Raw genomic sequence first — 17,612 nt, 5'->3', positions numbered from 1 at the left:
ATATATGGTTTTTTTTTTGTCAGGAGATAGTATCACAATCTGTAAGTCTTGCTGCAACATTTACAAGTTACAACATATCCTAACACTTAAGGCTTCTTAGAAATAAATTGTGAGCCTCTCTCTCGCTCTCTCTCTCTCTCTCTCTCTCTGGTTTCTGACTCTTTCCACTGTCCTGTTTCTAAAATAAAAAAGGCATTTAGAGACAAAAAAAGTTTTATTTATAATATTATATAAACATTTCTTTTTCAGTTTCTCTTCAGTTTTTAAAATCATATCACAGTTAGGCATTAAATGTCTTTTGCAATTTCATAGGAAACCATTAATGCCCTTGGGGGCTGGCTCTGTCTAGAATAGGGAAATATCTCATGTAAGCATCTTGGCCTTAGTGTTCTTAGTGGCCTTATGACATAAACATTCATAACACTGTTTTTCTTGTCTTTTGCACCATTTTAATGACCCATCTTTTCTTGACAGCAGGGCCAGGCTGCACAGTTACCAAACATTGTAGATAAATTAGATGGTCAGGGATTTAATGAGTCTCTTCAAGGCTTCTCTGGGCCATCTTTAGTTCATGTCCTTTCTCTACTTGTTAAAAAAAAGAGGTGAAAGGGAATATTAGATGTGACTTTCATGAATGTGGCCTGGCCAGCTTTTATTTGTCTGTTGTTTCTCTCTTTCTTGTGCCCCTTCAATTTCACAATATCTCTCTGTGTTTCTGTCTCCATCCCTGACCCGCCCCGCCTCTCTTCAATCGGTCCTGCTCTGCTGCTCTGCTGCCCTGCCACTTCAGCATATCATGGAGCCGTAGCTGGTTCAGGGCACTCACAGACCCGCGGTGAGCTTCACGCCTGTGCCTAATGAAAAGTGTCCCCTTTCATTTTCTCTGCCCTCCTTTGAAGTTTCTTCCCTCCACCGGTAAACGAGGGAGGCAAGAAAGAGGCTTTGAAGGCACTAACACAACACTCTGCTCTGCCGTGCATGCTGCACCTCATAAAGACAGATGTGGATGGATTGGAAGGGAGCCGCATGTTGACAGCGTTTGTTTGTCATGGGAATTTATGTTTTTTGTGTGGGTGTCCATGTCCATGGATGTACGGGTGTTAAGTAAGACTATTTGTGGGATAGTTGCTGCAGGGATGTAAACACTTGCTTACAATTGAGCAGAAACGACACAGTCATGTATATTTGATTTCAGGGACAGCCAGGGATTTAATCCTTTTTGCTCCGAGTTGTGGAACATCTCATAATGGCTCTGGTATACTCTTTGGCCCAGATCATCCTCCACAATGTGTTCTGTCAAAAACATGAACACACAACATGTTCTGTTTGTTCAAATGACAAAGATAACCTGTTTTATTTTACCAAAAAATGCCTCTTCTTTGAAAATGAATAATGACTTTGGCCTATCAGAAGCAAAGGCATAGCTTGACAAAGCTTAAGGCTTCAGAAGCAGGTTATCAATGTAATCTTTGACAAAAGAGGACGCTGTACTCACCCACTTTTTTTGCTTAGATGTGGGGAAGCAGAGACTTCCCAAGCCAAGAAAACCCAAGCCATTTTCTAAAGGTCACTTTATAACCTAGATGTAGAACTAATATTTGTAGGTAAATCTGAAGGTGGACCTCAGAGTCTTTCTTAATCTTAGATCTAATCTATATCTTTTTTGTAACATGAGCCACTCAATAAACACAAGATATCAAAAGCCATCATCGCTAAGGGGAGCAAATACAAAAGTGAGAATTAGAATGAAGGGGAAAAGATCTAAGCGTTGGACTTTGGATAAAGCTTCACCCATATCCTGATAATACCCTTGACTGCTAAGTAGGACTAGATCATTATAAAATAAATGTTATAGATTCCTTCAGATTAAATCCTGGGAATGTGATTTGACGAGCCCTCACTTCCAGATTGCATTGCATTGCTTCAGTTCTTTGACAAGTGACAAATGGCTGTACAGTAGCTGAAGGAATAACTTGTCAGGAGTTGTTCGCTTAACAAAAAAAAGTGTCACATTTTCAGCTTGTTTCAGTTTTCCTGCTGTCATCTATTGTTTCCTTGAAGGCTATCCTCTCCTGTCTCTCCTTTGTATCTCAGATGAGGCAGGGGATCTTTGTCTATTGTGACAGTAGAAGTCTTCGAAAGTTAGTAAAATTTGCATTGATGAGGACAGAGTTGCTTTGTTCAGTTTCACTATAAAGAGATGCTGAGTAAAGAAGAGCTTGTTACTTCTAGATTGCAGAGAATTGAGTTCACATCTGACAACAATCTGAGCTTTTCTGACCAGGTTTTTCTGGCAGAGTTTGGAGGGTAGATGGAAATAGTTTTTATGTTTTATCTCCAGAAATCAGCATGCTTTGTCCTGCCAGCCATTTACCTCCTGTACAACCTCTACTTCCTGGTTGCTTTCTTTTTACCTGTCATGCATTTTGTCATTATTCTGTCCAAACGATGTCTGTGCTATTTTGAAGTGCAACACCCACCCAAATTATAACCATCAGGACTATTTTGTTTGCTTCAGTAAGATTTTCTTCGGTGTAGACTTACTTCTTTGATATTCATTTTATTGTAGCCCTGCACCAGTGAGGAGAGGGATTTCATTCTGCTGAAAACTCTTCTTTTAATGTTTCATTTTCAACCTTGTTTTGACTCTGTCACCAATTTCCTGATTTCCTCCGAAGTTTCCTCAATTTAATGTTTGTTTGTTTTTCTTCCACTCTTCAACATCTTCCGGCTTCGACTTTTATCTTTTCTTTCTATCCTCTGCCTGTCCTCCAGCTATGCAGCTTGAGCAAGAAGCCCACTTTGGCAACACTTTCCCCCCGACCTGGGTGAAGGAGGGTGACAGCCTCACCCTGCGGTGTAACTTCACCTCCACTCTGCCCTCCCAGCAGGTTGTCAGCTGGTTCAGAGATGGTAAGAGCTGTTGCAGATGAATTGTATGAGCCAGCTGTGTTCATGCTTTAGGTGATGGTTCATGTCTGTCATTCTCCAGGCGTCCAGCTGCATCAGTCTGACTCTGTGGTCATTAAGACAGTCGATGACAAGGCCTGGATGACTTTAAGGGCTGCATACAAGGAGCATGAGGGTGTTTACAGTGCCCGACTGAGGACCAGTGATGGAATCCAGGAACACAGTGCTTTTGTCTATGTCAGAGGTGAGCACCAGCTTTAGAGGATTCTTTGTTTTATACTCATCATGCAGCAGTTTTTAAATTATGCTATAATATTAAATTATTATAACTCCTAGACTGTATGAAACATGGACATCAGTGATGTCACCCATTGGTTTTCTGAAGACGCGTTTTGAAGCTGACTGGCAGTCGCCATATTGGAAATGCTGACGACCCCCTTACTCTAAGTCAATCTAGTAACAGAAGTAAGTGGAGCTGAAGCGGGTCTTAAGCATCCTGGCAAACCGCTACAATGCGCCTGCCTGTCAGTCAATCAGTCACGTCTCCTATTGTGCTCAACTCTCATCTCACAAAAATAGATGACTGGGGGATCTGCAGGTGTGGATGCTTATTGTTGATGTAGCATATTGGAACGATCATAACACCAGCAGATAAATGGTATAACAGCAGCAAGCGAATCTTTAGTTTTAAATTTGAGACATCGCACTTCAGTGGACATATCAGTGGATGTCTCTCTCTCCCCCTTTCTCTCTCTCTCCCTCTCTCTCTCTCTCTCTCTCTCCCTATCTCTCTCTTTGTCTGTTGGATGGCGACTATATATAGAATTTATAAAATGGGCAGCAAATATATACCGGCAGCTTGCCGAGTATCATTAAAGAGTGAGAAAGCTTGTGTTTACATGCTGTGGAAAACATTGTCTTTCTGCCTTTAACGATTTGAAATAATCATTTGGATGAAAGGATCTTAACAAAAGACACGCTTACTACCTTTTCGATGGCTTTTGACCATCTTACAGTGTGTATTACCTGAGAGCTCAGTTGCCATAAAGACCACAGTTTACCACTGAAGCACCGTTCCTCATGTGCTTAGTAGTGTCTTTTACAGCAAACAAACCTGTATTTTTTAAATAACTCACAGATTCTTAGAAGTGACATCATCAGCCTCGCATGTTATAATAATGGTGTCTTTGTAGATGGAATCATCATGTTTTTTCCCTAGCTGGATAAATAGTGTTTTGTCTGAAAGCTTTGGTCATAACACAATTTGTTTTTTTTCCAGATTTTGGCTCTACTTTCATTTCCTGTCAGCAAACATACGGTGAAATTGCACCATCAATCAACCTGTTTCTTGCTGTAGAGCGCTTGTTAACTTTGTTCAGTGGAACTCTATATATTCTTCACAGACTGCTCTTTTTTTCCCTCGTACATTGTTGGCAGTATGCAAATAAACCGGAGAACAGCTCCCACTTGCCTCCTGAAGCATTTGAAATGTGTCTGGACAGCTCTGAGAGAAGGATTGGCTACATAAAGCTACCACAGTAACAGTAATATGTGCACTGAATCATTCATGAACTTTGAATGCTTTTATAACCACAATAAAATAAACACACACGTATGACAATAATCACAAAATGAATCCACCTGCAACAGCTCCCATAAAACCCTACCTTGGGTCTCTTTCTCTTAATAAGATGCTCAGTCTTAACCAGAGCTGCAGGGACTAATTAATGAAGCAGCCAAACTTCCCTGAGTGTTGGTTTTTCTCTCGTACTTACAGCAGTCATACAGTATTTCTGCGTTACAAATAGGCAGTATACACAAATAAAAAATAAAAAAAATGACAGAGAAGGAGGAAAGGAGGGAATGGAAGCTGAGAATGCAAATGCTCGAACAGGAAAGAGATTTGCTTGATGTTAGCTTGAGTCTTTTGTTAGAAAAAAAAAAACACATTATTCTTCGCCTCAAGAAAGGTTTGGAAACATGTCACATCCGATCATTTCAATCCGCTTAGCATAATTTCATCATTTCTTTTCCTCACATTTCTGCATCTCATTACATCCACTGACTGTGATTGTGCTATGTGTATATATTCAGAGACATGTGTTAATCTGCTACTTTCTACGTGCTTTATCTCACATTTAACTGAATCAGGATGTCATGACATCACCAGAAAACCTTGAATACTCTTCCATGAAAGTTTGACTTTCTTCTTCGGCTCTCTGTTTCCTATCTCATCACTTACTTTCCTCTATACAACTTCTTCCCCTTTGCCAACTATCAACTTCGGGCTCATATTCACCTCTGCTCTTTTTTCTTCTATGATATTTTTTTCCAGGCAGAACCTTTTTGTCTTTGGCGTCAGTCTCTCATTTTCTTTCTCAGTTTGGTTTTCCTCCTAAATCCGACTTTCTCTGCTTTATGCTGCAGATGCATCGGCTGCAGTGCTGGGAGGCCCTGCGTCTCCTCTGGCTGTCCAGGTATCTGACGTCAACAAGGACTATGTGTTCCTTACCTGGCAGCCACCCAGCGCTGATGGATCCTCACCTGTGCAGGGATATTATGTAGAGAGGTGAGGATCACACTGAATCACCCCAGCTTCTAAAAGTCCAAATAAGTGACGATAAGAGTTTCAAACTTTAACAAACTGTTTTACATGATTGGTTTGCTTATTATAAAGAATTGATTTCATCGATTGACTTTCAAACAAGAAGAATGGGTACAAGGTGGTGGGGGGAGGGGAATCAAATGCAGCTGTCCAGGCAGGTGAGGACAGTTGAATAATTTATTTGAAACAGGTGAAATTAAAAATGATTGCTAGCATGGGTAGAATCCAGAAAGGCAGTTATAAGTTACAAACAGGTGCAAGTAATAAAGAACGTAATTATGAGTCATGGGACAAAGTAAATGGGACAGGTCAGAGCATCTCAGGACATCTAGTGGATGGATTAAGAATGGCAAAGCAGACGCCTGGGAAAGGAGAGATGTGGCTGAAGGGAGAGACAGAACGGCAGATTGGAATAAACTGGGCTGAGGCGACGTTTCACATTACACATTTCATTTCATATTTGATGTATTTCATATTTGATTTATTTTCTAATTTCAGTGCCCAACACAATTAAACAAAACATAAAATATTTTCTTATAATACTGAAACACTGTCCATGAGCAAACAGGAGCAGGAAGAAGAAAAACTTATAAAAACCTGCTCCTTTAATATAAAACTGATTCAAATGTTAAAGAACTCTACTTTTTATTTTTTCTGCTTCTTTTGTTTTGAATATTTAGATTATGTGCTTCACTAACAACAATAATTTAGAGGTTAATTAGTAGAATTAGTTTTGGCACTGCATGGCTAGAAATATTCAGACAAAGATAACATGATTTACATTGAGATTACGTTGATTAAATTACGTCAAAAGGTTTTCTAGATCGTTTCTTCATCAATGATCTGAAGGGATACTTTTCTGTAGGGAAAAAAAAAGATGGTGGTGTCTTCGACCAGCAGCGGTGTCGCACCCGCACAGAGTGTACACAGTAATCATCAGCCCTCAATAACTTGTTAACATCAGAGTAAAATACTCCCAGAGGAGAACAGTGACTGCACGTTTCTCAAACAGCATCATCTCATACATATGTGTATGCTTGTTCCCGCCTGTGTGCATGATCATTAGAGCATTAGTGTGTGTGGTTTTAGATAATATTGCAGAATGTATGCCTTTGTGTTCCTCCATATTTAATTCAGTGCAGAGGCCACAGCTCCAGATATTATTGGTTATTGGGTGAGCAAAGAAAAATGTAAGATACCTCCCAGTTCCCTAGCAACCTCCCTATAGTTAGGAAACTGCACATTTTTCCTGTCTTTGTTGTGTTTGCAAGTGGCAGTAGTTTGTTATTGATGTTGTATAATCTGAGCATGCCTTCTACTTGAGAAATCTGTTTGTGTTGTGTTTGGAAGCCCATTATTTTCACTTCTCTGGTCACAATAATAGGTCTTGGTGGGGTATTTACTGACTAAGATGTGTTGTTGTGCAGGCTAAAATGGTTCGCAATTGTTTTTTTATAATGTTACACCCTGCAGAGTGCACACAATGTGGTTCACACATGACACATTCGGTTCTTTATTTGCCTCTCATTCAATTCTATTTTTCTTTCTTTCTTTCATTTTTAAATTTCTTTCTTTATATATTTTCTCTCTCTCGCTCTCTCTCTCTCTCTCTTTCTCTCTCTAAGGTGTGAGGTCGGTAAGGGTGAATGGATGCGCTGCAATAAGCACATTCAGAAAATGTGCTACTACCCAGTTTTTGGACTAAAAGAAGGAAGTCGGTACCAGTTCAGGGTTCGGGCTGTAAACCAGGCTGGAGCAGGACGCCCCTCCATGGCGACTGATCCTGTCCTCACCACAGACCCCTTGCAGCACACCAGGACAATGGGTAACACATAACATACTTTTACAGTCGTAATGTTACACCACCACTGAATGAAAACACATAGTGGTTTGAAAGCAAAAACTTTGTACCACTGGACTTAGCTGGAATATAATTCAAAAATCAAAGTTAAATCTGTGTGCTGACCATGACCCCTTCTTGAGAAATCTAGTAATTAGTAAAGTAACCATAGTAACACATCCATGTTACCAAATGTGTGTTGGGTTTTGCCCTGAAAGCAGTTGGAAAGCAAAGCATTTCTGAGCTTGTGTCCTAAGCTTTGTGTTTTAGCTGCTAGGTCCTCGTTACAGACGGAATTAAATTATGCAAGCGAAGCAACCATACAGTAGACACGCCCCTCTAATGTCATGGTTCTAGACGTCTCTTTTTTGTCCTGTTCACATGACGATATAAGCGTTTTCTTCAGTAATAAATGCTCATGAGCAATCATATTCTGTCTTCTATAGATTTCAAACGTGTTATCAAATTATATTAAAACAGCAGAAGTGCCGTTTATCCTCAAAACCACACATGGGTTCACGAGGCGCTTATTCAAAATCATAGTCATGGGAACTGTCAAATGAATAAGTTTAGCATTTATTTTTACAGCACATGTCGCATGTTGGATTTTGGGTAATGTAGGAGAGGATGGGGAATGCTTGGATTAGAAGGATGATATATTGATTGTAAAAAAAAATACAAACATGAGTCCAGCAATGTTTTATGAATGCTGTTAAGTCCTGATTAGAGTTCTATTGTAACTTGACTTGTTCCAGATCTAGTTTCTATCAGTTTGATATGAATATATTTTCTGAACAAGACTAAATGAAGCAAGCTACATGTAGATTGTTTGCTAAATTGACAGAACAGCTTTAGAGTGATTTGGCATACAAACTACAATCCCTGAATCTGCTTCAAAATCTTCCATCTCTGTTCAGTTGAGTTATTTGGTGTCTGTGGCACCATTTCATTAATTTCCCCATTAGCTTTGACAGAAATAAATTAAAAAATTGGAGTGAGTCAACAAAGAGCATCTTTAGCGTTTAGGAAACTCATTCCTATGTTGGTTCACCTCAGCGGACTCGGTTGCTGGTGGGTGTGCAAAGATATTAGCGCTGAAAACAGATGTAGGTGTGTGGATGTTTATCTCATTTTCTAGAGCCGGAAGGTTCTGCAGTTTGTTTCTGTAACAGCTTCTTAATGGCATCCTGGAGAGGACGACTTAGAAGATTAACTTAAGATGTTTGGGTTTTGTTGAATACTTCTTTAAAGTGAGGGAATGAGAACGATCTAATGAGATCTTGTGTGCAGTACCTCACTCAGTTTGTGGGACTGTGTATGAAAATGTGTGTGAAACTGTGTGTGAGACTGTGTGCTCGTGTGTGTGTGTGTGTGTGTGTGTGTGTGTGTGTGTGTGTGTGTGTGTGTGTGTGTGTGTGTGTGTGTGCGCGTGCATGTGTGTGCGTGTGGAGGGAGGACAGATGGGCTGTGGTCAGAAGCTGTGGATCATTAAACACAGATGAAGGACGGACAGAAGGTTGACTTGCCTCCAGCCTGCTCTCCATCCTCCCATGTCCCTCTCTGTCACCTCTTTGTATCACCCGCTCTCTTACCCGTGGCTGCTCCTCTAACATTAACACTTAATAGCGTTATCATGGGCTCTCATAGAACTTCATTATCCTGATATTCTCCTTCTTTATTCCCTCTACCCCTTCTCTCTCATTCCCTCCTTTTCTCAGAGGTCACGGTAGACAGAGGGAGGAAGATCACCATTACAAAAGATGAACTTGAAGGTGAGAATGCGATACGTTTCTTTTACAGTGTATAATTTTGCTGTAAAAAAAAGATGCCTTTTGAACATGCCTGATCTTTTACTGGCTCACAGGGTGCTGCCTTCTCCTCCTCCCGGGCCTGTAGCATAACGCATCTCCATATTATATTTATCAACAAGCTGCAGTTATTGTACGGCTGAGGCGATGAGCGTTTGTTCCATTTACAGAAGTGAGGAGAGTCCCTGGTCGGTTCCCTCTAAATGCACATGATGGCCTGAGGTGGAGTGAATGCCTGTGAAGAGGGCTGATAACCTTGGAAATGAAACTCACAGACAAAGAGCGATAAAAGGAGATGAGTAGGAGGCAACCAGAAAACAAATGTAGCAAAGACAGGGCATTCACACACTCTTTCATACATCCTACTCTGTGGCGGAGGTCTAGAGCGGAGAGTTTAATCGACATAGAGGAAGCCATGCATACATGAGTATTTGTGTGCAAACTCAAAACGGCTGAAAATTACATTCAAGCAAGCTAAAATATACACCGGTATGTTAGAGTACAACAAAGCTACAACAGTGAAAAATGTCTCCTCACTACAGACAGCACTAGAGGCACACACACACTGCTCCTGCCAGATCAGCATCTCTGGTTTCTCTGCACTCACTGTGGTCTGGAATTCCTCTCTGATCCACACGCCAGCTCTACAGGGGATACAAACAGGGAGACAGAAAGACTTTTGTCTAAATCTGAAAAACTTCTGTCGTCCTTGAGTCACTTGGAGTATCATTGAAAGTGTGCTGATGTAAGCCATTTAAATATCTTTTCTGGAATGTTTATGTATGAGGCATAGAGGCGAAAGTGGGGCTCCAAGGTTAATCTTACCAATTGTGTGCTTGACTCCGATTCACCACACAGAAATGTCACGTTTCCTGATGCCATTACTTTTAGAAAAAAAAGAGAATAAAAACGGCAGAATCTGGGCGAGCACTTTTTGGACTCCATATTGACCTTTTTTTTACACTTTTTTTCTTCTTCGTCATCCTCCTCCTTCCCATCTCTTGTATCTGCAGGTCAGGTCAGAGCTCCTCTACCTCCCACAGATGTCCACGCCTGCGAGGTGAGCAACACCTACGTGGTGCTGAGCTGGACCGAGCCTGAACCCAGAGGCAGAGAACCGCTCACCTTCTATGTGGAGCGGGTCAGTTTTTTACTCCCACACACACACACAAACACACACACACTTGGGTACACACAACGTTTAAATTACAATAACTCTAGGGTTCTTGGTTGGCAGTTATCCCCTTGCTTCTCGCCTTCACCTCTTTCCTATTAAAGCTCCACACTTAAGGTTTAGCAAATCAGCTACAAATCACTTTTCTGCTGACTGTTTTCAGACAAGTACTGCAAGTTTTCAGATTGCTTTCTCACCTTCAAGACAGACTGTAGTTTAAGTCCACACACTTGAAACTGGCTACAAAGGCAATCCATCAGATTTATTCATTTTTTTCAGTGAAAGTTGTTTTGTTGTTAACCAGTATTAAAGTTTGGGACTATATGTAAGGGATAAAAAGCTGCTCCATTCTAGGGCTGGCTGCTAAACTTGAGCTGAATTGTCACAGAAAAAGTGATAAAAAGGTGATTAGGAGGTGCCTGCAAAATATCAATATCATTCTTCTTTGTTATAATCATCAACAACTAGATTTTTATTTTAAACTTTACTGCACAAGTTGAAGGCTTCCCTTGCAATTTGTCTGTAAAGATTCATCTTTGGTCACTGAGGTGATGTGCTGCTGCAGGAAGGAGACTTGAAGCCTTGAAACAGTTTTTGTCATTTATCCAAAAAACTTTTTTCATGTATGATTTGTATGATTCCAATTTATTTCGATTTTGTTTTTTAAATATTTGTAAACCCCGTAGAATAGTTATTAGGTGTTTTATCATCTGTCAAAAATGCTCATACTCACACTGTTGAGTGGACTTTAAATATGAAATGCATCTAAAAGTAGGAAAAGTGTTTGCTGTTTGGTCCGGTGTTACCTTAAGGAAGTGATGAGAAGTACACTGTGATGCTTTTTTGCTAATACAATACAATCAGATGCATTCTAACTCTCAGGTACACAAACAAGTGTTAATACATTAAAACACAAAAACACTGCCATTGTAGTTAGTAATACCTGCACACCCACTGAACACACAGATCAATGTTCTTGCATCATCACCTCCTCCACAGGCTTGTTGAGTTTGTTCAATCCTTCGCTGGAACGTGAGCCAAATGAACAGCAGGCCCTGGACCGCAGCACTAATCAAAGAGACACACATGAACACACACACACACACACACACACACACACACACACACACACACACACAGACACACACACACTTGTGAACTCATCAACAGACCTTGATGTTTCTTTTTAACGCCAAGTGCTTTGACACATGGCATTAAAAAGCAACATCAAGGGGTTTAATTGTCTGTCGTATGAAACCTGAAAGAGGTTTCCTTCTATCTTAATCTTGATTTCAAACTATCTGGATCAGAAATGTCAAGGTCTATTTATTTTTTTCAAAGATAAGTCAAAAGTCAAATCTTATTTTAATTTGTTTATCTTTTTCCCGAAAGAAATGTTTTCCCTCAACACGAGGTTCAAAGTGAAATTGTCACCAGAATAACAAGGAGTGTTCTTCCAATACGTCAAAGTTTTCTTTTTCAACTATAAAAGGGCCTCAGCTCTCCAATATGAACCCAGACAGCCAACAGCTTCTGGCTCCAATAATCTGAAAACCGCCACAGGAAACAGACTTTTATTGGACTTTAGTTACCAGGCTAATAAAACTGTCAAACCTGTCAGAGGCTTCTTAAATAACTAAAGTCTACTGCCTCACTTCCGCTCATTTAATGAAGGGAACTTTCAAATATTCCTATCGCCCTTGAGCAAGCACTTTACAATCACCCATCTCTTTCTTATGAACTTTTCTATTGCAAGGTTTCCCCCCCACCTCTAACAGCAATTCAGAGATGGAAATACAAAGACTGGAAAGAGTATTTTGCTATACAGCACCATTATTTCTGAGAAAAGTGAAGATAAGATCTCCAGATGAGTCACTGGTCGTCAAGCTTTTACATGGGCCACTCATTTTTTGGGTTTCATCTGAGAAAGTCTGCCTATTATTTATTTATTATTCTGCCTGTAAATCTTTCTGCCCATCTCTTCTGAACCGCTAATCTTTTCCTCCTTCATGCCCTTGTCCGTACATAAAGCGGCTTGCTTTAAGACTAGAGGATCGTAAGTTAACTACGGAGTATGTGTGCACATTTAAATGAAATATGGGACTTTTTAAAGAGTATTTGGCAGTCTCGGCAGCCCTTCACTCTGGTACAAATTGAATCCTCGAGCATATTTGAAGGGCACTGAATAATGAGCACAGCCCTGAGATGAATTCATCTTTTGAAATCATCTTCGCATTTTTCTTACACTGGTCACGGATCAGTCCCTGGAAGGGAAGAGCAGCTGGGAGCTGGCCAGTCTGGACACAGTGGTAAACTCTCCAAGGTTCCCGGTGTTTGACCTGATCAAGGGCAAGCGATACTGCTTCAGAGTCCGCTCCATCAACAAGTACGGAGTCAGTGACCCCTCTGAGCCGACTCAACCCATCTCCTTGGGCAAGCCACAAGGTGAGAAACTGTATTATGTACTTTACTGATTTATGACTCCACTACAGTTGTTGTACACTGCTGTCATGCAAGACAACAGGTAATGTTTACCATATTTTGTAGAGATATTAAAGGTACAGTCAGAAGCTTGTAAACACAACATTTCACTTGGTCCCCTCCTCCTGTGTTGATCGCCACCCGAAGCGCTCGCCCACTGCCTCTGACAGCAGTTGTGAGAACACCCACCCAGGCCAGCAGTCACCTGCAGTATCACGTTTCTATGCACAGCCTGAAACTTCAAGTTATTTGCATTGGTTGATAGCCAGACTCTGCGTATCCGTTAACTGCTTGTACCTACACTGCAAGCTACCTGAGAATATTACATTTGTTGTGATGGAAGAGACGATGATTTAGTAAGATAGCACAAGCTGACAGCTGGTGTTTGGCATCTGCCTGTCCAACAGAAAGGAGGCCATCTCGGGGGGGGGGGGGACAGTGACACAGCCACCACCACACATGTATGGAGGCCCACAAGTGACGATTGAACAGAATTACTTTTGGATATATTCAATATTATATTCTGCTAGGAAATATATGCTCAATCTATCTTTAAATACAAGCTAAATAAAACAAAAAAAAAAACGATTTGAGCTGTATATGCACTTAAACGTTTAATATTGCAACCATCTACTATATGAAAAGGGGACTTCTGTTGAGCAAGAAGTTGTCAGATCATGTTCTTGAGAGAAAGAAAACCAAAAAAAAAGTAATATGAAGTTAAAATGCATCACTGGATAAAACGTGTTGTTTCTAAAAGCCCTCTGCACATTTTGAAACATCTAGGTATTTATGGATTGGTTTATGTCTTTTAGTTTATTTCCATCCTGCAATTATTTCAGTAAAGGTTAACTTGATGACTTTTCATCCTGTCCCCGTCAGCTGTGCCAGCTCCGCCTCACTCTGTCCTGGCCTTCAGAGACACAGACACCTCAGTGCTGCTCCAGTGGCAGGAACCAAAGGCTAAAGACGACATCCTGGGCTACTACCTGTACTACAGTGAAACTGGCAAAAAAGAATGGCAGACTGTCAACAACAAGCCTATTAGCCAAAACAGGTAACTGGGAAAGAAGATGTTCTCTTGTCATGTTTCTGATCAATGGTTGCAGGTTCAAGAGTTGGGGCCTACATTTCATTTGAAATCCAATAAAAAGTCACAGCTTTGAAACATTTCCAAATCTACTTGAAGCTGAAGATGCTCACTCTCTCCTCCTCAGATTTACCGTCCATGGCCTCAAAACCAGAAGGGAGTACGTGTTCATGGTGAAGGCCGTGAGCCGAGCAGGAAACAGCAACTATTCAGACGAGTCTCAACCCATCCTCGTCAAATCAGCCATTCGTAAGTACCTGTCAGCTAAGTCCGAGACCAGTGGATAAAACATTTCTTTAAGGAAACAAAAGTAAACACAAAAAATGTCGGATGTTTTTTTATAAACTGAGTACATCTTGGTTCTAGAAGTGAAGTTTTTACTAACGTAATAAGCATTGGGGACAAAGCTCACCACTGTTTGTTGTTCTATGGATGGACATTTGCTTGGTGCCCCACTCTCAAAGTCTGCTTATTAGTTAGTGACTGCTATGCTAGTCTTTACCTTGAAAAGTTTACATTGGACCTCAGTTACACCGTTTTTAAAGGAATTCCACACAGAACACATTGCTGGCTGCAGAAGTCTGAATTATTCTCCTGTTCTGAAACTCAGCACCACACTCATTTTACCAGCATCTTGCACTAATGCTTTCTTTGTCTTTTGGTATATTGAATGACTGATAGCAGGCCGCTTTAAGATGTGCTACAGCCATTGTCTGGCAGACGGAGTATTATATCACAACCAGGCGCTGGTGAAAATATATTTACAGGTTGAGGTTATCGTCACATAAACTCTTCTTCAAATTTAAAATCCCTTTATCCCTTTATTACAGCTTTTCAAGTAATGCTAGCGAGGACATATTCCACAGAGTTTCCACATGTCGACATCCATATGTTTAGTCATTTAGCCTTCCCCAGATGACGATCAGGCAGTGAAAAATGAAAGTTTTCTGTTATTATTGGTTCAGAGCAGTGCAGAGATGTGTCTGTGGAAGAGCTGCTGACCCTCTTTGCTCCCTCCGTTGCATTCTCAGATAATGTGCTCTCAGCAGCACGCAATACAGTGCAACGATGACTCAGTTCTGCGTGCTATTCACTGCCGGGATATTCTCACATCTCTACTCCACCACTGAGCCATTACCTGAGGAAAGATGGCTGAAGTCCAACTCTTAGCAGGGAATACATCTTTATAAAATAGAATCATGAGCTGAATATTTCCTCAGTCTCATTTAGAATAGCTTAATATTGGCCCACAGTTAGGAATTTGCTACTCCAGAGGGAAGTGTTAGAGGGCCGAGGAGTTTTCGTTCAGTCATTTCTCGGTCTATTTAGCAAGAATGTGTTGCCTGCTGAGATTCTCTCCTCTGTCACCTCTCTTCTGTCACTTACACCGCCTGTTCCAGATGTTCCCTCCGCTCCCTCTGCCATCACCCTGCTGCTGTGCACTGGCTCAGAGATGGTGCTGGGCTGGAGGGCCCCTGCATCTAACGGGGGAGACCCTGTACGTGGATACTACCTGGACCAGAGAGATAAGGGCATGAAAACATGGCGAGAGGTCAACGTTAAGCCGGCCAAAGAGAGGCAGTATAAGGTCAGTGATGCTGCAGCGTGATGCAGTTATAGTGTAGTTCTGATCTTCAACAATAACTCAGACTCAAATAACTCAAACAGTGGTTGGAGAAACAGCCCGGGAATTTTGGATCCCTCATGAATTCCACAACCTGTTGACCTGGAGTAACGTTTTCTTTTTTATAATTAGTATTTTTTTTAGGAACAAATGAAAATATGTTCCTCAGCTGTACTTTTTATTTTGTTCAGACAGATTAGCATAAGTTAGCATGCCAATTTGTTAAACTAACATTGTGAACATAATAAGCTCTGCACATGCTGAATGTTAAGCATTAAGACCTTGTGGCAGCAGACTCGTACTCCTATGTCTAAGTTTAGACATAGGAGTACGAGACTTTTCCTTTCATTTCGTATGCATTAAGTAACTCAGAAAATGCTTTTATGTAAGGTGTGACTGAACTACAGAGTCTATAATGTATGAAAGCGTATCCTAGTCGCTGTCACAGTACGAGAGCAAACAGGAAAAAAAGCGCTTCTTTCTTTTCATATGTAACAATACAAATGATCTCTCCATTAAGCAGCTGCCTCAAAACTATGGCAATGTTGCCTAAAGCACCCTCATCCCACAGCGGCTGTGTCACTAGGCAACTAGTAGTGTCCATGGAGACCTGCAGCAAAGTTAAATCTTTAACCTGACTCATGGAGATTTCATGTGGTTCTAATTAGACACTGTTGAAATATGTTATGTGTGTGGTTGTTTTTTGGCTCCTGGAAAAACAAGGGCAAAGCTAATTAGAGAAAAGATGAATGAGGCCCTGCATACATCATGATTAGCCATAAACATTGAGAAGTAAAGATTGTCGAGGACTGAAGTCCCTCTTTTCAAAGAAGGATGAGAATACGCAGCTCCCCCTTTTGGGGTAAATGAGCAATTTCAGCCATTTCCCATCCTTGCTATACCTCCCTCTTGAGCTGTTATTTTAATCTGCTCGTTGGCTTCTTGCATGCGAATCAGAGTAATGGGAATATTGATTGTGCTGGGATTTTGGGCTAAAGGCCTGTTTTTCCTTTTCCTGGTTGGAGTTGTGCAGGAAAATGTAAATGACACGAGAGCTTCCACAACTTCAGCTTCAAGGCACAGAAACCACAGATGTTGACCTGCTGTGTTTTTGTTTCTTTTGGGATTGAAAATTCAACAGCATATCATTTTGAAATATCCTTTTCTTGAGTACAACACTATAACACATTTTAATCCTTTATTGAAAAGGAAAAGAACTTTCTCTTTATATGTAATGTAGTACATGCGTATGGACTTTTACAATTAAATGTCCTTCTACGGTCTAAAACCTTTTCCCGTCCGGCCACAGATACAGATCTCTCACCTTCAGGACTGAGAGAGCCACGTCAAGCTGACACATCTATCAGGCTCAGGATCTATTTGTTCATTTATTTTTAGCACCACTCCTTTAACCTCTCTTAACAATGAATCGTTTCTGACCTATTGCTTTTAATACATTTCACCAGATAACTAGAATGTTCATTCTTTTTTTTAACCCATATTGTTTTTTTGTGCTGAGCTGTGTACGCACTGATGCTCTTTTACACTATTGAAGTTCCTAACGGATAAATAAAGTTATTCGAAGTTGAAGTCCTCATTATATGTAAACACAAACGACCGCTGTAGATTTCTGTCTGGCTTTAAACATGACTGATGACGTTTTTAAATCAACAGGATCTTTAAATTTCAACTCGTGAGTGAATAAACAGACCATCTGACCCTTGACCCCAAACAGTTTTAGAGCCAACTTTAGGATGTAATTATGATATTAGAGTCAAATGCAGCCTGTTTGCCACCTAGTGGATGAAAGGTGTACTGTCGTTCTCTTATTTTGTCAGACGACTTCTGCATTTCTTGCCTCACACTGTATATTGATCTGATAACAACATTTACATTATTTATTAATATGTCTGGAGAAGTATTTAGAGATGATGGAGGAGGCCGTAGGTGGGGGGAAATTGGCCTTTGGATAGGATATGCTATTACAGTGAAGTAAGCTCCTTCTGGTTGTGTCAATTAGGGAGCCGAGAGCAGCTGCAGAAGTTCACAGCTGTTCACAGAGGCGATAAAGAGGCCTCAA

The 17,612-nt window shown here is 40.7% G+C and overlaps 1 protein-coding gene across 3 annotated transcripts in view; it reads left to right on the top strand.

Moving 5' to 3' along the window:
• myom3 (myomesin 3) overlaps positions 1-17,612 on the top strand; it is a 55,403-nt gene that overhangs the window by 21,744 nt on the left and 16,047 nt on the right. For all 3 annotated transcript variants that reach the window (XM_065957675.1, XM_065957674.1, XM_065957676.1), the window contains exons 8-18: positions 791-835; positions 2,776-2,913; positions 2,993-3,154; positions 5,338-5,479; positions 7,141-7,340; positions 9,074-9,127; positions 10,177-10,304; positions 12,599-12,782; positions 13,701-13,875; positions 14,036-14,157; positions 15,309-15,496. In XM_065957675.1, coding sequence (XP_065813747.1) covers positions 791-835; positions 2,776-2,913; positions 2,993-3,154; positions 5,338-5,479; positions 7,141-7,340; positions 9,074-9,127; positions 10,177-10,304; positions 12,599-12,782; positions 13,701-13,875; positions 14,036-14,157; positions 15,309-15,496 — 1,538 coding nt within the window. The remainder of the gene's footprint in view (positions 1-790; positions 836-2,775; positions 2,914-2,992; positions 3,155-5,337; positions 5,480-7,140; positions 7,341-9,073; positions 9,128-10,176; positions 10,305-12,598; positions 12,783-13,700; positions 13,876-14,035; positions 14,158-15,308; positions 15,497-17,612) is intronic.

This window comes from Labrus bergylta, chromosome 8 (assembly GCF_963930695.1).
Source record: "Labrus bergylta chromosome 8, fLabBer1.1, whole genome shotgun sequence".
NCBI lineage: Eukaryota > Metazoa > Chordata > Actinopteri > Labriformes > Labridae > Labrus > Labrus bergylta.
Note: the sequence above shows the minus strand (reverse complement) of the source record. Positions and strands in the feature narration are given on the sequence as shown.